At 45.1% G+C, this 23,609-nt stretch overlaps 1 protein-coding gene across 2 annotated transcripts in view; it reads left to right on the top strand.

Moving 5' to 3' along the window:
- The window catches only part of SDSL (serine dehydratase like), a 70,857-nt gene that overhangs the window by 26,670 nt on the left and 20,578 nt on the right, over nt 1-23,609 (top strand). Inside the window, exons 1-3 of one of the 2 annotated variants that reach the window (XM_030219687.1) lie at nt 16,595-16,825; nt 19,089-19,251; nt 23,031-23,070. In XM_030219687.1, the coding sequence (XP_030075547.1) occupies nt 19,105-19,251; nt 23,031-23,070 (187 nt within the window). In that variant the 5' untranslated portion in view covers nt 16,595-16,825; nt 19,089-19,104. Of the gene's footprint in view, nt 1-16,594; nt 16,826-19,088; nt 19,252-23,030; nt 23,071-23,609 lie in introns of those variants that run through there. The other variant, XM_030219688.1, reaches the window with a different exon arrangement.

Raw genomic sequence — 23,609 nt, 5'->3', positions numbered from 1 at the left:
AAATATTATAGTTTTGCTGGAGTCGCGGGCAGCCGGCATTGAAGACATCGGCAGGCTTACGCCGGTTCCAGCAGCCTTCCCTTCCCTCGTTGCAAGTCGGATGATGGCTCCGCCCTCGTAGAAACAGGAAATACGTCAGAAGAGGGCGGAGCCATCATCCGACTTGCAACGAGGGAAGGGAAGGCTGCTGGAACCGGCGTAAGCCTGCCAATGTCTTCAATGCCGGCTGCCCACGACTCCAGCAAAACTGTAATATTTAAAGGTACGGCGGGCGGCGGCGGCCGGGGCAGTGGCGGGCTGGGGAGGCAGATGCAGGATCGGAGCTCAGCCTGCTCCCTCCGCTCCACTGCCTCCACTGCTGGGTGGGCCTGAAACAAAACTGGGTGGGCCTGGGCCCCCCCAGGCCCACCCGTGGCTACGCCCCTGCTGCAGTATGTGCAGCCCGAGTCAATCCTTGTGTGTGTGAGTGAGACTAACGAGTTAGTTACTTCTTCCATTAAAGGCTTGGTTGAAGAGCCAAACTGTCACCTGCTTCCTGAAGTAGAGATAGTCTTGCGTTAGATGGAGTCTTTCAGGAAGTGCATTCCAAAGTGTGGGGGCTACTCCGGAGAAGACTCGCTTTCGGGTATCACATCCTGTAATGTCTTTTGGAGAGGGTGTGGTTAGGGATACTCCTTGGGAGGACTTTAGTGATCCTGGAGGTGTGTAGAGGATCATCCTATTCTTCCGGTAATTGGGGACTTCATACAGGTAATTGGATATCTGAATCCTGCGTTATCTAAAGTTTGGAGTTTGTTGGAATTGCTGTAGAAAACTGTGAAGAAGGTGCAATCTATGTTTAAATGAACTTAAATTTCTTTCAAATGTGAAAATATAATAAATATAAAAATAATGAAGCCTGATGGGAAGGGTTTGGGGTGGAGGGACAGATTGAAGGAAGGAGCTAACCCTTTAGTACTGTAAAGCTCAGAATAATCTGTATTCCTTGCCTCCATCGGGTTTGCCTCCTCCTTCACTTTTTGGCTGAACATCAGTTCTCTATACCCCCTGCTTCCATCCCTCCATTGTCTTCTCCTTTCTCCTTCCCTTTTCAACTGAACACCAGTGCTCTGGACCCCTCCTTCCTCCTTCTCATTTCAGCAGAACGTGAGTGAAAGCCGGCCTTTGCTGGTAGGGGTGTCTGGCAGTGAGTAACAAGAGACTTGAGATCCGGCACAAAGATTTTTATTTCAGACCTGCGGCTCATGGCATTCTCAGGAAAATCCTTCTTGTGACTAGGATCAGCAGTAGCGAGTATGAAAAAGATAACCCATTAAAACAAACTGTTCCCACTACTGAACAAGGATGTCATTGTGCCCCAGAATACAGGCGGACTTGTTAGTCAGAATGGTTCTCCTACCCTATGTAATGGGTCTTCTACCTTATGTAATAGAGTAGAGACCTTTTATGATGTGGATAGCATGAGGAGGGGCAGGGCCGCCCCCGGGGCCCCGCCCCTGCCATCCCCCCTGAGGTCGCCGCTGATGCCGCTCCCCCTCTACTCCCCCTAGGTCGCCGCCGCCGCTGCTCCCCCCTCCACTCCCCCCTCCACCCGCCCCCCCTCTGTCTGCCACCGGGCTGGGCCCCCTGCATTAAAATCAAAGCGCCTCTCACCTCCGTGTGAAAGCGCTGCAGGCAGCAGGGCAGCAGATCGCCTCCCTTCGGCCCTCCTTCCCTCCTTGTGTCCCGCCCTCGTGGAATTTATGTCAGACAAGGGCGGGACACAGGGAGGGAAGGAGGCCCAAAGGGAGGCGATCTGTTGCCCTGCTGCCTGCAGCGCTTTAACACGGAGGTGAGAGGCGCTGTGATTTCAAAGCAGGGGGCCCTGCCCGGTGGCAGACGGTTGACGACGGAGGGCGGGTGGGACTGTGGTGCCGGGCCCCCCTTGGAGGCTCAGGCCCGGGGAATTTTGTCCTCCCTGCTCCCCCCTCTCGGCGGCTATGAGGAGGGGTCTAGCTAACCTAGAAGAATGGTCCAGAAATTGACAACTAAGATTTAATGTTAAAAAATTCAGGGTCATGCACTTCAGCTACAGAAACCCGAGGGAGCAGTACCATTATGGAGGAGAAGGTACTTCTCTGCTTGAAAGAAGAGCGAGATTTGGGGGGGGGGGGGGGGTGATCGTTTCTGAAGATCTTAAGGTGGCCAAACAGATAGAAAGGGTGATGACCAAAGTCAGAAGGACGCTTGGGTGCATAGGGAGAGGAATGGCCAGCAGGAAAACGGAGGTGATAGTGCCCCTGTATAAGTCTCTGGTGAGATAAACAGAAAACAGACACTGAAAGTCCAAAAAGGTTCTTTATTCGTACAGACTCAACGTGACCACGTTTCGCCAAAAAGACTGCATTAGGGGTAGTAACATAAAACAGCTAACCGAGGACAAGAAAGGCTTAGCCTGGATAGCAAAACTGATCATCCAAGATGACTTCCGCAGTACTTCTGTCAGACTAAGTGTCTGCTTTCTGTTTATCTCTTCCGTTGTTGCAAGACACTCAGTGACTCTTTGCTATTTAAGTCTCTGGTGAGACCCCCCATTTAGAGTGCTGCGTGTAGTTCTGGAGGCCGCACTTATGGAAAGATATAAACAGGATGGAGTCGGTCCAGGAGGCGGCTACTAAAATGGTCATTAGTCAATTAATTTGCACACACATCTCAGGAGTACGCCCAGATCTTGGAGCACAAATCTAGGTGCCATATATAGACTCTGGGGGGTAACTGTACAGATCCAGAAAAGGGCCAGCAGGATGCCTACCATTGTTGGCCCTACCATTAGTCTGAGACGAGGGCATCAGATGGCACTCTCCAGGGAGTGGCACTCTCCCCTTCCCTCCTCAACCCTCTTCCCCATGTTTACCTTATTTTTTTCTTTTCCAAAAGGCAGCAGCAGCAGCAGCGATTCCCATAGGCTGCCCTGACACTGGCACTGGCCTCTTCTCTCTACTGCAGTCCGCCTCTTGACGTAACCTCCTGTTTCCTCAGAGGCCTCTTGATGTAACTTCCTGTTTCCTCAGAGGCCTCTTGAAGTAACCTCCTCTTTCCTCAGAGACCTCTTGATGTAACCTCCTGTTTCCTCAGAGGCCTCTTGATGTAACTTCCTGTTTCCTCAGAGGCCTCTTGATGTAACCTCCTGTTTCCTCAGAGGCCTCTTGATGTAACTTCCTGTTTCCTCAGAGGCCTCTTGATGTAACCTCCTCTTTCCTCAGAGACCTCTTGATGTAACTTCCTGTTTCCTCAGAGGCCTCGATGTAACCTCCTGTTTCCTCAGAGGCCTCTTGATGTAACCTCCTGTTTCCTCAGAGGCCTCTTGATGTAACTTCCTGTTTGTGCAGCGCTGCGTATGCTTTGTAGCGCTATAGAAATGCTAAATAGTAGTAGTAGTAGTAGTTTCCTCAGAGGCCTCTTGATGTAACCTCCTCTTTCCTCAGAGGCCTCTTGATGTAACTTCCTGTTTCCTCAGAGGCCTCTTGATGTAACCTCCTCTTTCCTCAGAGGCCTCTTGATGTAACTTCCTGTTTCCTCAGAGGCCTCTTGATGTAACCTCCTCTTTCCTCAGAGGCCTCTTGATGTAACTTCCTGTTTCCTCAGAGGCCTCTTGATGTAACCTCCTGTTTCCTCAGAGGCCTCTTGATGTAACCTCCTGTTTCCTCAGAGGCCTCTTGATGTAATTTCCTGTTTCCTCAGAGGCCTCTTGATGTAACTTCCTGTTTCCTCGGAGGCCTTTTGATGTAACCTCCTGTTTCCTCAGAGGCCTCTTGATGTAACCTCCTGTTTCCTCAGAGGCCTCTTGATGTAACTTCCTGTTTCCTCAGAGGCCTCTTGATGTAACTTCCTGTTTCCTCAGAGGCCTCTGATGTAACCTCCTGTTTCCTCAGAGGCCTCTTGATGTAACCTCCTGTTTCCTCAGAGGCCTCTTGATGTAACCTCCTCTTTCCTCAGAGGCCTCTTGATGTAACTTCCTGTTTCCTCAGAGGCCTCTTGATGTAACCTCCTGTTTCCTCAGAGGCCTCTTGATGTAACTTCCTGTTTCCTCAGAGGCCTCTTGATGTAACTTCCTGTTTCCTCAGAGGCCTCTTGATGTAACCTCCTGTTTCCTCAGAGGCCTCGTGATGTAACTTCCTGTTTCCTCAGAGGCCTCTTGATGTAACTTCCTGTTTCCTCAGAGGCCTCGATGTAACCTTCTGTTTCCTCAGAGGCCTCTTGATGTAACTTCCTGTTTCCTCAGAGGCCTCTTGATGTAACCTCCTGTTTCCTCAGAGGCCTCTTGATGTAACTTCCTGTTTGTGCAGCGCTGCGTATGCTTTGTAGCGCTATAGAAATGCTAAATAGTAGTAGTAGTAGTAGTTTCCTCAGAGGCCTCTTGATGTAACCTCCTCTTTCCTCAGAGGCCTCTTGATGTAACTTCCTGTTTCCTCAGAGGCCTCTTGATGTAACCTCCTCTTTCCTCAGAGGCCTCTTGATGTAACCTCCTCTTTCCTCAGAGGCCTCTTGATGTAACTTCCTGTTTCCTCAGAGGCCTCTTGATGTAACCTCCTGTTTCCTCAGAGGCCTCTTGATGTAATTTCCTGTTTCCTCAGAGGCCTCTTGATGTAACTTCCTGTTTCCTCGGAGGCCTCTTGATGTAACCTCCTGTTTCCTCAGAGGCCTCGTGATGTAACCTCCTGTTTCCTCAGAGGCCTCTTGATGTAACTTCCTGTTTCCTCAGAGGCCTCTTGATGTAACCTCCTGTTTCCTCAGAGGCCTCTTGATGTAACTTCCTGTTTCCTCAGAGGCCTCTTGATGTAACCTCCTGTTTCCTCAGAGGCCTCTTGATGTAACTTCCTGTTTCCTCAGAGGCCTCTTGATGTAACCTTCTGTTTCCTCAGAGGCCTCTTGATGTAACTTCCTGTTTGTGCAGCGCTGCGTATGCTTTGTAGCGCTATAGAAATGCTAAATAGTAGTAGTAGTAGTAGTTTCCTCAGAGGCCTCTTGATGTAACCTCCTCTTTCCTCAGAGGCCTCTTGATGTAACTTCCTGTTTCCTCAGAGGCCTCTTGATGTAACCTCCTGTTTCCTCAGAGGCCTCTTGATGTAACTTCCTGTTTCCTCAGAGGCCTCTTGATGTAACCTCCTCTTTCCTCAGAGGCCTCTTGATGTAACTTCCTGTTTCCTCAGAGGCCTCTTGATGTAACCTCCTGTTTCCTCAGAGGCCTCTTGATGTAACCTCCTGTTTCCTCAGAGGCCTCTTGATGTAATTTCCTGTTTCCTCAGAGGCCTCTTGATGTAACTTCCTGTTTCCTCGGAGGCCTCTTGATGTAACCTCCTGTTTCCTCAGAGGCCTCTTGATGTAACCTCCTGTTTCCTCAGAGGCCTCTTGATGTAACTTCCTGTTTCCTCAGAGGCCTCTTGATGTAACTTCCTGTTTCCTCAGAGGCCTCTTGATGTAACTTCCTGTTTCCTCAGAGGCCTCTTGATGTAACCTCCTGTTTCCTCAGAGGCCTCTTGATGTTACCTCCTGTTTCCTCAGAGGCCTCTTGATGTAACTTCCTGTTTCCTCAGAGGCCTCTTGATGTAACCTCCTGTTTCCTCAGAGGCAGGATGCAGTAGAGCAAAGAGGTCAGTGCCGGCGGCACCGTAGCAGGGCAGCCTATGGGAATCACTGCCGTCTTTTAAAAAAGAATGAAATAAGGTAAACATGGGGGAGAGGGTTGAGGAGGGAAGGGGGGAGATGACAGAGCAGGCGGGATGGGGGTGGGGTGGGGGGGCGGTGGTGGCATCTTATCCCTGCCTCGGGTGGCAGATTGCCTTGGGCCACCTCTGGGCCTAAGCGCTATTCTATAAGGTGTGCATAAGAAGCGGGTAATTGCATGAGTGCAGCCTGGGTGGGAGGATGGGCAGAGCTCCCACTTGTGCACATAACTTCCAGAATAGTGTAAGTTATCACGTCCCTGCTGCATGTTCTTGCCTGTAATTACACCAGGTCTATGGCTGGCACAACTGAAGACCCTTCAGTGTAAGATGCGCTGATACCAGGTTACGCTTTTGTAGAACTGGCTCCCACCGTGTGGTGTCATGGCAATTAAATGAATGTGCCCAACTGCCAAATTGCCCCCCCCCCCCCCGTAAGCACAAATGAACTGAATGTTAGAATTCAGTGGACCCATTGGTTCTGAACATAACTGTTGGATTTTTATATGCAAAGCTGCAAGTTGATAGCATTATTCTGCTAATTATACTGCCAAGGAGGAGTCAGTGGGCTGAGAACCAGGGGAAATGGGTTCGATTCCCACTGCAGCTCCTTGTGACTCTGGGCAAGTCACTTAACCCTCCATTGCCTCTGGCACAAAATAAGTACCTGAATATATGTAAACCACTTTGAAAGTAGTTGCAAAAACCTCAGAAAGGCGGTATATCAAGTCCCAGTTCCCTTTCCCTATTTGAGATTCTACATGGAATGTTGCTACTATCGAAGATTCTACATGGAATGTTGCTGCTATTGAGATTCTGTTGCTACTATTGGAGATTCTAGATGGAATGTTGCTACTATTGAGATTCTGTTGCTACTATTTGAGATTCTACATGGAATGTTGCTATTCCACTGGCAACATTGCATGTAGAAGCCTGCCCTTGCAGATCAGCAACTTGGCCGTGCAGGCTTCTGTTTCTGTGAGTCTGACGTCCTGCACATATGTGCAGGACGTCAGACTCACAGAAACAGAAGCCTGCGCGGCCGCATTGGTGATCTGCAAGGGCAGGCTTCTACATGCAGTGTTACTAGTGGAGGAGTAGCCTAGTGGTTAGTGCAGCAGACTCTGATTCTGGGGAACTGAGTTCAATTCCCACTGCAGCTCCTTGTGACTCTGGGCAAGTCACTTAATTCTCCATTGCCTCAGGTACAAAATAAGTTCCTGTAATGTACATAGTAAGTAAACCACTGATTGTGGTTAACCATCAAACCACAGAAAGATGGTCTATCAAATTCCTTTCCCTAATTCAAGAATGCTTATAGAGCTCATGGCCATCATTTTCTGCTGTAACCCTGCAATAATTTATTGAAGATATCAGTACAAACAAAGCCTTTCTGTCTCCTATCAGTTCCTTCTCCGGACACTCTCTCAGAAGGTCTAACAGTAACGTTAGCATGTTTCCAAATGTGTTTGTCAAGGATTGTGGAATGTGAAGTTCAGAGCTGCCTCTTTGCTATTGGAAATTCAGCAGCAGCTTAAAAACTACCTTTCCCATGATGCCTAGTGCAGTGGCTGGGAGGCTCCTCGGCTTTACAGCTGTAGAAGGGGAAACAGCACAGGGCTGGGATCAGTCACAGCCATCAGGGTTCCCCAATTATATGCCAGCCAAAGAGCTGAGGACGTGTGGGCCAAGGACGGACCTGCAGCAGGTGGGTTTTCTCAATTTCTTGCTAGTCTGAAGAGAAAACATTTTTTTTGCTGGAGAGGGGGTGTGTGATACAGATGTAGCTTGCTTGAGTCCAGTGTATCATGGATACAGAGTAACAAAGCAGTTAGCTTAGCGGGATTTCAAAAAGGTTTGGATAGCTTCCTAAAAGAAAAGTCCACAAGCCATTATTAAAATGGTTTTGGGAAAATCCACTGCTTATTTATAATTTATTTATTTACGGTTCATTTCTACCCCACATTTTCCCACAAATGCAGACACAATGTGGCTTCCATGAATTACAAAAGTTAAAAGATACAACACATGAATTTAGCAGTAGAATAAGGATAAAACGTTAGCAGCAATTAGGATGGCTAAACAGCAGAATTACTAACGGAATACACTTGTTCAAAAAGGTACGTTTTCAGCAGCTTCTTGAAAAGAAGGTGGTCAGCTTGCGATTTTAGGAACAGGGGAAGAGCGTTCCAAGTCTTCGGGCTGGAGTAGTGGAAAGTAGAGGCAAAAAGAAGCTTGTATTTAACACCCCTGCAAGATGGATAATGGAGTTGTAAAAAGGTACGGGCTGTAGTGATGGCATTTCTAGGTGGGAGATCTATTAGAGGAATCATGTATTCTGGAGCTAAGCCGTAGATTATTTCTGGGATAAGCAGCATTAAATATATTGTACTGTTTTGGGATTCTGCCAGGTACTTGTGACCTGGATTGGCCACTGTTGGAAACAGGATGCTGGGCATGATGGACCTTCGGTCTGTCCTAGTATGGCAATACTTATGTACTTGGGATTCTGAATGGAATCTTGCTACTCTTTGGGGTTCTATATGGAATGTTGCTACACTTTGAAATTCTGCATGGAATCTTGTTATTCTTTAGAATTCTAGAATCTTGCTACTCTTTGGGGTTCTACATGGAATGTTGCTATTCTTTGTTTTTCTGCCTGGATTGGCCACTGTTGGAAACAGGATGCTGGGCTTGATGGACCTTCGGTCTGTCCCAGTATGGCAACACTTATGTACTTATGACATACCTTCGTATAGAAAGGATCTCCGGCATATACATAGTTATCTCATGCTTAATCACTGAATACCCTGACTGGCTCTGGGGTCACAAGGGCAGGTTTGGGAAACTCATAAAGTACAGCTGTCACAGTATTAATGCACTTTAAAGGTAAAACAGGAATAAATCAAAAGAAAGAAAGAGAAAACAAGATGGTACCTTTTTATTGGACTAAATTAATTAACTTTTTGAATAGTTGTACGGACCTGGAACTTTCTTCTTCAGTTCAGTGAGCAAAAGATGACAATCTCAGAATATATTTTTATTACATTTGTACCCCACGCTTTCCCACTCATGGCAGGCTCAATGTGGCTTACATGGGGCAATGGAGGGTTAAGTGACTTGCCCAGAGTCACAAGGAGCTGCCTGTGCCTGAAGTGGGAATCGAACTCAGTTCCCCAGGACCAAAGTCCACCACCCTAACCACTAGGCCACTCCTCCACTGTTGCTACTATTGAGATTCTACATGGAATGTTAATGTTGCTATTCCACTAGCAACATTCCATGTAGAAGTCGGCCCTTGCAGATCACCAATGTGGCCGCGCAGGCTTCTGCTTCTGTGCAGGACATCAGACTCACAGAAACAGAAGCCTGCGCAGCCCTTCTACATGGAATGTTGCTAGTGGAATAGCAACATTCCATGTAGAATCTCCAATAGTATCTATTTTATTTTTGTTACATTTGTACCCCGCGCTTTCCCACTCATGGCAGGCTCAATGTGGCTTACATGGGGCAATGAAGGGTTAAGTGACTTGCCCAGAGTCACAAGGAGCTGCCTGTGCCTGAAGTGGGAATCCAACTCAGTTCCTCAGTTCCCCAGGACCAAAGTCCACCACCCTAACCACTAGGCCACTCCTCCACTGCTGCTACTATTTGAGATTCTACATGGAATGTTGCTAGCAACATTCCATGTAGAAGTCGGCCCTTGCAGATCACCAATGTGGCCGCGCAGGCTTCTGCTTCTGTGAGTGCAGGACGTCAGACTCACAGAAACAGAAGCCTGCGCAGCCCTTCTACATGGAATGTTGCTAGTGGAATAGCAACATTCCATGTAGAATCTCCAATAGTATCTATTTTATTTTTGTTACATTTGTATCCTGCGCTTTCCCACTCATGGCAGGCTCAATGCGGCTTACATGGGGCAATGGAGGGTTAAGTGACTTGCTCAGAGTCACAAGGAGCTGCCTGTGCCTGAAGTGGGAATCGAACTCAGTTCCTCAGGACCAAAGTCCACCACCCTAACCACTAGGCCACTCAGAAAAGTATCCAACCATAGTCTCTAGGGGAGAAGTAGGGGTAGAGGAGAAAAACAAGGAGATGAATGGGTGAGCAGAAGGTGACCAAGCAGTAGAAGTTTATGGTTTATAATGTGATTAGGGATTTTAGATCCTTGTTAAGTACTTTATTTATTTATTTGTTGCATTTGTATCCCACCTTATCCCCCACCTCTTTGCAGGCTCAAAGTGGCTTACAATACATCATGAGTAGTGGAAGAATGTTAGTAAATAAACATTTAGTATTGCAGGATTTTTCTGGTCTGTATCAAAGTATTTATTCAACTAACTTCAAAGGTCTTAGGTTCCTGGATTTGTTTTAAAATTTCCTCTTAGAGGTAATGAGATGTGCTAAGTGGCGAAAACAGCAGTTCTGTTTTGGGTGATCAGTCCTGGGACCCCTTTCTGAGCAAATAAAAAAAAGGAAATAGTGAGGACAATTGAGAATCAACTACACACTGACAAACAGAGGTCTGCAATGAATTCTTTTAAGGTTTGTAAAGACAGATACCTCAGCACAAAAAACTCCCTGAACATACTTACACGCAAACCTACTATGAAAATGCTCAAGTTACAGAAATATCAGATATACAAATTTGGCTAATCTGATCAGGATATGGATGGGCCCTAAATTTATTTTAGTTACATTTGTACCCTGTGCTTTCCCACTCATGGTAGGCTCAATGCAGCTTACATATTATATACAGGTACTTATTTGTACCTGGGGCAATGGAGGGTTAAGTGACTTGCCCAGAGTCACAAGGAGCTGCCTGTGCCTGAAGTGGAAATCGAACTCAGTTCCTCAGGACCAAAGTCCACCACCCTAACCACTAGGCCACTCCTCCACAATCCTGTGAGCCACAGATTATAAACTGGTTAATAACTCTGGGGGGTCATACCTCAGATGTTTATATATCCTGAGGAACTTCTGAACAGCCTATTACAAAGTATCTGAACAGAATGGGCAGGAATAGCTAGAGAATTTGAATAGCACACTGTGAGCAGGGAGGGTTCAGGAGGCAGTGAGAAAAACCTAAAGTTGCACAAGGTGCCGGGCCCTGATGGGCTGAGTAAGGAGTTTATAAAATCTTGCAATTAAAGATCTGTGTCTTCTTGGCGGCATACTATGAGGCAGCAGCGACCTATTCAGCGGAATAGAACTTGTGATATCAATGCCAGTCCTTGGAGCAGAAGCCAAAACATGGTGTTTAAGAAGGAACTCAAATATATTCAAGGAAAGGCACCAGCATCTCCACCTTGATAAGGCCTGTTATGTAGGTCTTTTCTTGGTGAAGGGGTGGTGGAGAGGAAAATGATAACGGAATTCAAACATGCGTGGGATAAACATAAAGGAATCCTGCTCAGAAGGAAGGGATCCCCAGAAGCTTAGCCGGTGGTGGGAGGCAGGGCTGGTGGTTGGGAGGTGGGGATAGTGCTGGGCAGACTCATTGGAGCCGATTCTGTGGGTGCTTGAGCACCCCCAATATTGAGAAAATTCCATGTATGTGTCCAGGGAGGGGTCATTTTGCATTGGGCTTAGCACCCCCAATAATTTTGAAAAGTTGGCTCCTATGCAGACTTATACGGTCTGTGCCAGAGCCGGTGGTGGGAGGTGGGGCGGGGATAGTGCTGGGCAGACTTATACGCTCTGTGCCCTGAAAAAGACAGGTACAAATCAAGGTAAGGTATATACAAAAAATGGCACATGTGAGTTTATCTTGTTAGGCAGACTGGATGGACCGTGCAGGTCTTTTTCTGCCGTCATCTACTATGTTACTATGTTACTATGAAGATGAACATTGTTTTCAATGTATGTTAGTGATGTACCCCTGAAGCAGGTGGTTAGCTGAAAAACGTGTTGAGTTTTGAAGTCTGAAATGTAATTTGTATCCTGGACTGTAGTTTTTGTGGACTCACTGCTCTTTTTTGGTGACTGAAGGTATGTTGTTTTCCAATGTGACACAAGGGGAGAAGGGTGGAACTTGCGGTTTGTAATCTGTGCCGTGTTTGTGGTATGGATTTTGCATATGATGATTGGTGTGTAAAAGGAGCAATTATATGCCAACTGTTTGTTTATTGAGTTTGGCAATAAACATAATTTACAATAATATTTCCTCTTACTATTCTGAGAAACAAGGGAGTAGCGTTGATCAACAGGACTCTTCCAACAAACCAAGGAGTTGCAATGAAGAATTAAGTCGCCTTGGTTTGTTGGAAGCTATGATAGAGGTCTATAAAATAATGAGTGGAGTTGAACGGGTAAATGTGAAGCGTCTGTTCACGCTTTCCAAAAATACTAGGACTAGGGGGGCATGTGATGAAGCTACAATGTAGTAAATTTAAAATGAATCGGAGAAAATGTTTCTTCACTCAACGTGTAATTAAACTCTGGAATTCGTTGCCAGAGAGTGTGGTAAAGGCGGTTAGCTTAGCGGAGTTTAAAAAAGGTTTGGCCAGCTTCCTAAAGGAAAAGTCCATAGACCGTTATTAAATGGACTTGGGGAAAATCCACTATTTCTGGGATAAGCAGTATAAAATGTTTTGTACATTTTTGGGATCTTGCCGGGTATTTGTGACCTGGATTGGCCACTGTTGGAAACAGAATGCTGGGCTTGATGGACCTTTGGTCTCTCCCAGTGTGGCACTACTTATGTACTTATGTACTTGGGATTCTGAATGGAATCTTGCTACTCTTTGGGGTTCTACATGGAATGTTGCTACACTTTGAAATTCTGCATGGAACCTTGTTGTTCTTTAGAATTCTAGAATCTTGCTATTCTTTGGGGTTCTACAGGGAATGTTGCTACACTTTGAAATTCTGCATGGAATCTTGTTGTTCTTTAGAATTCTAGAATCTTGCTATTCTTTGCAATTCTACATGGAATGTTGCTTCTCTTTGGGTTTTTGCCAGGTATTTGTGACCTGGATTGGCCACTGTTGGAAACAGGATGCTGGGCTTGATGGACTTTTGGTCTTTCCCAGTACGGCAATACTTATGTACTTATGTCCTATTGATCCTTTGTTTCCCTGTCTCATTTTGTAGCAGATCTCATTTCTCCACCTCGGTGGTTGTTTTTTTTGTGGCTCTTACTATTCTGACCATGATGCAAAGCTCTGCTCCTAAAAAATGCTCACCCATAGAGGTATCACCTTGGTTTGCTTTGTGGTGTCTGATGTGCTGCCTGTGTGAGTTGATTCTTGTTTTTGGAAACTGGTCCATCTCCCCAACTTAACAACTCTGCTTTAAGGGACTCTGTCCACTTAGCCTTGTGTGCAATTTGTTGTAAAACATTTTTGCTTAAATTGCTTAGATAACACAAAAACATTATTATGATTTTTTTCAGCTCTATCGATGGCAGAGTAATAGCCTTCCCCATCCCTCTGCCTGGCCTGAGTTCTCTTAAGTACCAGGACAGCCCTGCTGCCATAGTGCTGGCTCAGCAGATTTGTGCCATATCAGGATCCTACACACACAGGACACAGCAAGTGTAACTGAAGTCATGCTGTTCCTCTCCTGTGGAAATATTTTTTAAACAATGAGTGTAAGATTAAGTGAAAGGGGTCACTTCCTATTTTGAATTTTTGTTCATGGTGTGGGACAACTTTTTTCAGTACGTTTTTTGTTTTTTGGAGTTTTTTTCCCACTACTGTTTTCGCTGTCTTTTACATCGAGCCAATGAGAGAAGCCCTATTGGGGTTATTCAATGTAAAGTTGTGTAACTTGCCCCGGGCAGTTGAGGCTCACTTAATTAAAATGATCACAGTGTGGTATGTGCCCTCTTTCTTAATCTTTTAGGCAAAGATATAGTTACGGTATTTAGTACATGTTACAAAAACTATCTACAGTTGAGGAGCAACAAACACAGTTTGAAATGTCTATATGCAAATGCCAGGAGCCTAAGAAATAAGATGGGAGAGTTAGTATATATTGCACTAAATGAAAAATTAGATATAATAGGCATCTCTGAGACCTGGTGGAAGGAGGATAACCAGTGGGACACTGTCATACCGGGGTACAAATGATATCATAGTGATAGGATGGATCGAATTGGTGGAGGGGTAGCATTGTATATTAACGAGAGCCTTGAATCAAATAGATTGAAAATTCTGCAGGAAACAAAACACTTCTTGGAATCACTGTGGATTGAAATTCCATGTGTAAAGGGGAAAAGGATAATGATAGGAGTGTACTACCGTGTAATTAAACTCTGGAATTCGTTGCCAGAGAATGTGGTAAAGGTGGTTAGCTTAGCGGAGTTTAAAAAAAGGTTTTAGAAGGCTTCCTAAAGGAAAAGTCCATAGACCATTATTAAATGGACTTGGGGAAAAGCCACTATTTCTGGGATAAGCAGTATAAAATATTTTGTACTTTTTTGGCATCTTGCCGGGTATCTGTGACCTGGATTGGCCACTGTTGGATACAGGATGCTGGGCTTGATGGACCTTTGGTCTTTCCCAGTATGGCAATACTTATGTACTTATGGATGTACTAAGCATTAGAGCAAAAAGAAGGATTAAATAACCCCCCCCCCCATGGAGATAAATGAGGCAGAGGACTTGTTGAAATTTCAGAAAATGAGAGAGAACTTGTTAAGACTGTATAGAATCACGATAAACATGAATGAAGAAGCCGCAGCTCCACTAAAACTTATACAGAGGTGAAACAAGGACCTAGATATGCAGCTGATGCAAAAATACTGACGGAATATGGACACTTTCAAGGTCTCAATATGCCATAAGTGAAAGGAGGTTCTCATATATATTGAAAAAGGATATCTGATGATCAAACTGAATTTTAAAATGAAAATTCGAATTGCAGGTATTCAGCCAGTTGTAAACTTCATAGAGTCTCTCTTCATTACCTTTCCATACGAGGAACACGTCATCACTATATCTTCCATAGAAAACTACTTCTTTTTTGTAAGGATGGTTTTTCAAAAATTTGTCTTCAAAGTCTGCTACGTACAGCTTCGCTGTATATGGAGCCATCGTCTTTCCCATTGCTGTTCCACGAATCTGTTGATAGAAAGTTTTCATGTGAGTGCAAAAGTGGCAAAGGTTATGATGAGAAAATTTGGTGTGTAATGAAGTATCTGTCTATTCTTGAGTGTATTTTCAATGATAAGGAGTGCTTCTAATTGTGGTATTTTCATATATAAGGCATTAATGTCCGAAGTTACCACTATGATGTCGCTCAGAAGTTATCCAAAAGTGTAATGACATGAGCAGAATCTCTGACATATGATGGAATTTGAGGGATGTACGGATGCAAGAAGTTAACCACAAATTGTGACAGAGATTCTAAGACAGACCCATTTCTGGAAACAGGTAGATTATTAAAGGATTTATGTATCTTTGGTAGAAAACAGAAGATAGAGAGTCGGAATCACTGGATGTTGAGTCAAGAGAAAATCTTTTTCTTTTGCAGTTACATAGCCAGCTCCATGTGCCCAAAGTACTACCTCACTAATTTCTTCTTGTAGACTTGATGTAGGGTCTTGTAGATGAATATAATATTCAGTATTCAATAGTTGTCTCAAGACTTCATTCACATAAGCAATTCTGTCTTGTATCACAATGCTCCCCTTTATCACTATATCTGTGTTCCTTGAAAGGGTCTTCATTTCTTCATATTTCAATTTGGTCAAATTGTGGTACCCTCTTCTTTGGTTTAATTGTTCTATTTTTTCTTTATCCTTTAAAACACAGTTGTAGAAGGTAGATATTGAAGGATGTGGCAGCCCTGGTGGAATCCACTTTGAACATTTTGTCAAAATTGATGTATCTGGTGTGGAATCTTTTCAGAGAAAAAAAATGTGTGATTTGAAGTTTCCTGTTGAATTGAAAAGATCCACCCCTGTTTGTAACGGGTCGTAATGTGGTATTGGTACAAAAGAAAATCCCTTACGTAGTAAATCAATCTGAGTATTGGTAAGGTTGTAGCTTGAGATATTTATTACTGGAATTTCACCTCTGCTGGAATCTACCAGGCCCTCTGTGGGTAGCCTCCTCTTTCTCTGCCCCTCCATTTCCCTCTGGTGGGATAAAAAGACCTGTAACCCTGAATTCTCTGTTCTGATCCTTGGTGGTCGTAATCCCTGTTCGATGGAAGACGGGTGCGGGTTGCTCGGGCAATATCTTGTGCAAAAAAATTCCTTTCTGTCATCAAATCTTTGGGAGCGATAATGGGACTAGTGAGAGGTGATGTAAACACTAGGGGCCCAGGGCAGAAACTGGGAAGGGGGCCCAAAAGCTGGCCTTCAGCCTATGCCTCCATTAGCTTGAGGCAGGTTTGGGCCCCCTATGGTATGGGAGCCCAGGGCAATTGCCTGTTTGCCACCCCCTAATGCCAGCCCTGACTGCAACAAAACATTTATCCCTCCTGATTTCCCCCTAAATCCATCCCCTTTTGCAGTACCTCCTTTCAGCATCTATCTCCTCACTCCGCTCCCCAGCCTGTTCTCTGGGGTGCTTTGTTCCTTTTCTCCTCCACACACTACCTCAGCCAAGTCTCTAGTTCATGCTGCAGCTGTGTCTGCTCCAGTCCCTCCCCTTCTGTCCCCTTCTCTTCACCCCAGTTTACTGCCTATTGATAGGATAGGTGGGCAGGAGGGGAAGGGATGAGGCTGGAACAGAGACACAGACTAGAAGACAATTGCTCTGCTCCCTTCTCCAGTCCTTCCATTCCAATTCCCTGTCTGCTGCCTGAAGAGGAGGAGCTGGCCCAATAAGCAGAAAAACTGTTTTCTGCTGCCTGAGCTTCAGGACTCTGGTTAATAACTTGGGGCACAGCCCTTTGTACTTTGCCTAGCAATGCCATTGATCCCGCCCCTATCGCTGGAGTGGCGTTGCTAGCCTGGGTTATTAAATGCTGACAGCTGTTCAAAGTTACATAGAAAATTTCAGCTCATGACTTGTATTGTTCTTCTGGTTATTTATTCTTAATCTATCTGTTCAGCTCCATTTGGTTATATTCAGCACCTAATACAGCCATTGCTGCAGCTCCGGAAGGTCTGAAACTTTCACCTTCGGAGACAAGAAAGGAAAAAGGCTGAGCGGACAACAACCCAGGTACTGTATGTGTTCTACTGGTAAATGGGTTATTCCTAAAAGATAAGGGAAAGGCACAGGGAAAAGAAAGAGGGAACAGCAAGCCTGGGGACAGGGTGAGGAGACGTAGAGTAATCACTGGGGAGGAATGTCTTCCTAAAGAGTAGAGAGCAACATGATGTGGGTATTGAAAAGAGTAAAACCATTCCTCCCCCCAAAAACATTCCGCAATCTGGTTCAATCAACAGTACTCACCCATGCTGACTACTGCAATAGTATCTTCATTGGTTGCAAAGCCCAGATTCTAAAAAAACTCCAAACTGCCCAAAACACGGCAGCCAGACTCATTTTCGGTAAATCACGATTCGAAAGTGCAACACCTCTCCGGGAAAAACTCCACTGGCTCCCCATTAAAGAACGAGTCCACACACTGATCCACAAGATCCTCCACGGAGAATCTCCAAGTTACATGACCAACCTAATCGACCTTCCAGCCAGGAACAGGTCCAAATCCTCGCGAACATATCTCAATCTTCACCTGCCTAATTGCAAAGGTCTCAAATACAAAACCTACTATGCATCCAACTTCTCAGTTTTAGGCAGTCAACTCTGGAACGCCATACCAAGATTCATCCGAACTACAACCGAACTTCTAAGCTTCCGAAAGCTGCTGAAAACATACCTCTACAAACAAGCCTATCCAAACAACCCAACTTAAGTTATGACTCTAACCCACACCACTAACATTAAACATACCTCAATCCTTCCCCCACATCTCTTCCTTTTACCCTTCTCTACACAACTGTATTATCGAAGTGATACATTGTATTACCTCTTTGATACTTTGTACCCTCAAATTGTGTTATCCCTGTGATACTCTGTACCTATACATTGTAAACCGCACTGAGCCTGCTATCGAGCGGGAAAGAGCGGGGTAGAAATGCAATAAATAAATAAATAAGAATGCCCCTCTTCTAGTTATTTTCAGACAAAATTGATTCAGAGCAGGCAAGAACCAAATTTCCAGCATTCATTGACCGCAACCGTCTCTGTGGAACATAATGCTGAATAGCATTCTTTAAATACATAGCAGAATCATGAAACAAAACATGACGAATTAACATCAGCAATTTTGAATGCAACTGGCAGCCATCTCAACTGCTTTAACCAAAATCAAGACGCAGTGCAGAATTCTGCCCAATTTTCAAGGAATGAACGCAACCAGCAGGTAACCCCAAACATCCAATATTGCAATAGTCAAGGCCAGATGAGTATAGAAGTACATAAGTATTGCCACACTGGGACAGACCAAAGGTCCATCAAGCCCAGCATCCTGTTTCCAACAGTGGCCAATCCAGGTCACAAATACCTGGCAAGATCCCGAAAAAGTTCAATACATTTGTCTGTTCCCTTCTCCACTACTGCCAACTCCAGACTTTGCGCCTTCTGTCTCGCTGCACCCTACGCCTGGAATAAACTTCCTGAGCCCCTACGTCTTGCCCCATCCTTGGCCACCTTTAAATCTAGACTGAAAGCCCACCTCTTTAACATTGCCTTTGACTCGTAACCACTTGTAACCACTCGCCTCCACCTACCCTCCTCTCTTCCTTCCCGTTCACATTAATTGATTTGCTTATTTTTTATTTTTTGTCTATTAGATTGTAAGCTCTTTGAGCAGGGACTGTCTTTCTTCTATGTTTGTGCAGCGCTGCGTATGCCTTGTAGCGCTATAGAAATGCTAAATAGTAGTAGTAGTAGTAGTAATGCTGCTTATCCCAGAAATAAGCAGTGGATTTTTCCCAAGTCAATGAACTTTTCCTTTAGGAAGCCGTCCAGATTTTTAAAACCCCGTTAAGCTAACCATCTTTACCACATTCTCTGGCAATGAATTCCAGAGTTTAATTAGACGTTGAGTAAAGAAAGGTTTTCTCCAATTTGTATTAAATGTACTACTTTGATGCTTCATCGCATGCCCCCTAGTCCTAGTATTTTTGGAAAGAGTAAACAAACGATTCATGTCTACCCGTTCCACTCCACTTATTATTTTATAGACCTCTATCATATTTCCCCTCAGAGGTATCTCAGGAGCTAGGGAATTAGGTTGCACTGTACTTTCCTTGTCCACATCTCTGTAGCGTCAGTTGGTCTTTTGTCTACCCAGATCAGAGGAGTTTCAACATTTGGTGATTTTTAATTCGGATGCGTTGTCGGACCATAGTGAACAGTGTTGGATTTCTACGTTCTCTGTTCTGATCCTCATCTTTTCTACGTGTGTTCATTCCAGGGTACTGACAGAAACTATGGAGCACAAATTCCACATTGTCACCCCTCTCGTAGAGAGCGAGGCCATGTCTAAAGCTGCGGGCACCAAGGTTCTCCTTAAGCTGGAGAATATTCAGCCCACAGGCTCCTTCAAGATACGTGGCATTGGACACTTCTGTAAATACGTGAGTATCTTACGAGTGGGGATGGAGGCGGGGGTTGTTGTGGTGGAGGAACTGAAAGACCAGATAAGAAGAGGAAATAAATTGGAGAGGTTGGTGGAGGTCTTAGGCTTAGGAATGTAGGAGAATTAGGGGGACTTTGCGTTATGGTTTAAATAATAATAATATAGAGGACGTGACTTTTTGTGTGTGAGGCTAATTTAATAATATTGCCAACTCTTTGGAATGTGTACAGAAATAATTCGATTCTGTTGAGCTTTAACATCTTCTATACTCTGGAATTAAAGGGTTTTTTTTTACGATGATGATAAGAAACCCAGTAAATTCTCTCAACCCTGGTTACTAATAACAGTTACTTGGGCTGGAGGTTGGGCTACATTCAGAGGCTTTTTCCCTTATTCATTCCTTTGAATTTGATGTGCTCTACAGAATTTGAGTATTTTGAAGAGTACGATTTTTTGCCATTATATCAGAGAGATTTTTTTGTAATATCGGAAATAATTCTGTAACACGCAGTATACTCAGTTCCACTGTATGTATTGCATGCTAAAACCACACTGGGGGGGGGGGGGGGGGTTAATAAGGTGTGGTAAAAGACAAGCGATCAACCTCACAAGCAGTATCTCCCAAACCAACATATGATACACAGAGCTGCTCCCTCTCCTGCCCCCCACCAGGGCTAGATAACTCTCCAAAGTCCGTCCCCCCAATCGGGATGTCACCCAAAGCCCCTCCTGCCAGAGGCTCCCTGGGCCTATCTGATACAATCTCTGCAGTCTAGTGAAATCAGGGCAGAAGTGATTCCCAATCACTTCTACCCCTTGCCAGTGCCAGGTTCAAAATGGCGCTGGTGACCCCTAGCATTCGTCTTGGGTATTATCTCTAGGGATCAAGCTGCCATATAAGGGCAAAAGGTGTTCACTATAAAGCACGTTATTCAATTTCCATAGTAATGAGCTGTTTTGCATCTCATTACTGTGTAACCTGCAGTAACTTTAATGTGCATTACGGTAATATAACCTGTGTAACGCTCTTTAACTTGCGTTAAGAGGTAAATAAAACATATTATGGACATAACTCACCATCCTGCTTATTTTCGAAGGAGAAGGGAGCCCATCTTCCGACACAAATCGGGAGAGAGATGGGCGTCCTTCTCCTAAGGGTGCCCAAATCGGCATAATCGGAAGCTGATTTTGGGTGTTCTACTATTACTACTACTACTTAACATTTCTAGAGCGCTACTAGGGTTACGCAGCGCTGCACAATTCAACAAAGAGAGACAGTCCCTGCTCAAAGAGCTTACAATCTAGTAGACAAGTGAACGGTCGGTCCGATAGGGCAGTGTTCCGAAGGTGGGACGGGGGCGTGGTTAAGATATGGGCGTCCTCGGCCGATAATGGAAAAAAGAAGGGCGTCCCTGACGAGCATTTGGCTGACTTTACTTGGTCCCTTTTTGTTCACGAGCAAGCCTTGAAAAGGTGCCCGAACTGACCAGATAACCACCAGAGGGAATCGGGGATCACCTCCCCTTACTCCCCCAGTGGTCACCAACCCCCTCCCACCCAAAAAAACAAATTAAAAAACATTTTTTTTCCAGCCTCAATGCCAGCCTCAGATGTCATACCCAGCTCCATCACAGCAGTATGCAGGTCCCTGGAGCAGTTTTTAGTGGGTGCAGTGCACTTCAGGCAGGCGGACCCAGGCCCATCCCCCCCCTATCTGTTACACTTGTGGTGGTAAATGTGAGCCCTCCAAAACCCACCAGAAACCCACTGTACCCACATCTAGGTGTCCCCTGTTACCCTTTAAGGGCTATGGTAGTGTTGTACAGTTGTGGGTAGTGGGTTTTGGGGGTCTCAGCACTCAAGGTAAGGGAGCTATGCACCTGGGAGCAATTTGTGACGTCCACTGCAGTGCCCCCTAGGGTGCCTGGTTGGTGTCCTGGCATGTCAGGGGGAGCAGTGCACTACAAATGCTGGCTCCTCCCACGACCAAATGGCTTAGATTTGGTCATTTTTGAGATGGGCGTCCTCGGTTTCCATTATCAGCGAAAACCGAGGTCGTCCATCTCTAAGGTCGACCATCTCAACATTTAGGTCGACCTAAATGTTGAGATTTGGGCGTCCCCGACCATATTATTGAAACGAAAGATGGATGCCCATCTTGTTTTGATAATACGGTATGCCCTGCCCCTTCGCCGGGACGTCCTTAGAGATGGGCGCCCTTAAAGATGGGCGCCCAGTTCGATTATTAGATTGTAAGCTCTTTGAGCAGGGACTGTCTTTCTTCTATGTTTGTGCAGCACTGCGTATGCCTTGTAGTGCTATAGAAATGCTAAATAGTAGTAGTAGTAGTCTCTTGTAACCAGAGCTAATATTGTGATGTCATAATGCCTCAGGCCACCAATAAGAGCCAACCTCATCAGTGATGTCACAATGGCTTGATTGTCCTATACTTGGCTCACTTTTATTACATAGCTCTTTGAGCAGGGACTGTCTTTCTTCTATGTTTGTGCAGCGCTGCGTACGCCTTGTAGTGCTATAGAAGTGATAAATAGTAGGTTAGTAGTCTCTTGTAACCAGAGCTAATATTGTGATGTCATAATGCCTCAGGCCACCAATAAGAGCCAACCTCATCAGTGATGTCACAATGGCTTGATTGTCCTATACTTGGCTCACTTTTATTACATAGCTCTTTGAGCAGGGACTGTCTTTCTTCTATGTTTGTGCAGCGCTGCGTACGCCTTGTAGTGCTATAGAAGTGATAAATAGTAGGTTAGTAGTCTCTTGTAACCAGAGCTAATATTGTGATGTCATAATGCCTCAGGCCACCAATAAGAGCCAACCTCATCAGTGATGTCACAATGGCTTGATTGTCCTATACTTGGCTCACTTTTATTACATAGCTCTTTGAGCAGGGACTGTCTTTCTTCTATGTTTGTGCAGCGCTGCGTATGCCTTGTAGCGCTATAGAAATGCTAAATAGTAGTAGTAGTAGTAGATTATGCCCCTCCATGATAACTGTTCAATAAAAGCCATAACATTTAATGGCCCATTACATCATGGAGCGATGCTAAGCAGTGTCGGAGTGCAGTAGCCATGATGGTAAGAGAAGCTTCCAGTTCCTCCTGCCAGTGGAGAAGAGAGCAATCAATCTTTGGAGGATAAGTTGACATTTGGAGTGTTGGGAAAGGACTGGGGTCTCTTGAAGCCGCCCCCCCCCGAAAAGGTTTTATTTCATTTTCTGGGTGGAAAATTGCTCTGAAGGGACCTCATTTCTTCCTGTGGAGGGTTTAGGTTGGGAGGAAGCTTTTGGAGGAGCCATAGGGGAAGGGAATCCTTCCAAAAGGCCTTGCTTCTGATCAGGGGGTGGGAATCTCAATGATTCCCCCCCCCCAGGAGAGGCAATAAACTTTTATCAGGAGGGAGATCTTGGTAAGCACCTGGAGGGTCTGTATGGTATCATTTAATCTGGGTGTTGGGAAGAGATTTGAGGAGGTGGGTGGGGGGGGGGGTGGTGAGTTCTACATCATACTTAAGCTTTCCCTTTGGGCTGATAAGTGCAGGGGATTTGGTCTGCAGAGCGTTGAGGTAGAAATGGGTCCTGTTTACCTTAGTGTGGGCTTTTTCCATGTGAACTCTCTGCATATCTTTGTCTTAGTGAGCTGGTTCCACACATTGACTGACTGTGTGATGAATGGCCACTATTGTGTGGTTAGGGATAGTCTATAAATTATCTAGATTCTACAAATGAGACAGCAAACCTCTTTTTTCCCCCCACAGTTTGCCAAGAGAGGCTGCAAGCACTTTGTCTGCTCATCAGGTAAGTGTAGAAATGCAAATAATGTAATAATATAGGATGCAATAAGGAATTTATAGGCAGTATATCAAGTCCCATTTCCCTTTCACACTCATTTCATATAAGATTATTTATTTTGTGGTGGAGGAGTGGCCTAGTGGTTAGAGTGGTGGACTTTGGTCCTGGGGAACTGGGTTCGATTCCCACTGCAGGCACAGGCAGCTCCTTGTGACTCTGGGCAAGTCACTTAACCCTCCATTGCCCCAGGTACAAATAAGTACCTGTATATAATATGTAAGCCGCATTGAGCCTGCCATGAGTGGGAAAGCGCGGGGTACAAATATAAATAAAAATAAAATAAAAAAATTTCAGCAGAGGAGATGGGTATGTGTGTCCTGGAGCTCGTGAGGGGAAGGAGGGGGCAAATTTGAGACTCTGCCCTGGGACCCACCATGTCGGTAACTTTGGGCATATTGGCCAGTGTGTACTGCCTGCCTGGAACTAAGTATAGTTTAGTTTATTTATATTTGATATGCTGGCCTTTATCAAAGTCAGAGCGGTGT

The sequence above is a fragment of the Microcaecilia unicolor genome, chromosome 11 (genome assembly GCF_901765095.1).
Source record: "Microcaecilia unicolor chromosome 11, aMicUni1.1, whole genome shotgun sequence".
Taxonomy (NCBI): domain Eukaryota; kingdom Metazoa; phylum Chordata; class Amphibia; order Gymnophiona; family Siphonopidae; genus Microcaecilia; species Microcaecilia unicolor.
This window is presented reverse-complemented; position numbering and strand designations above follow the sequence as displayed.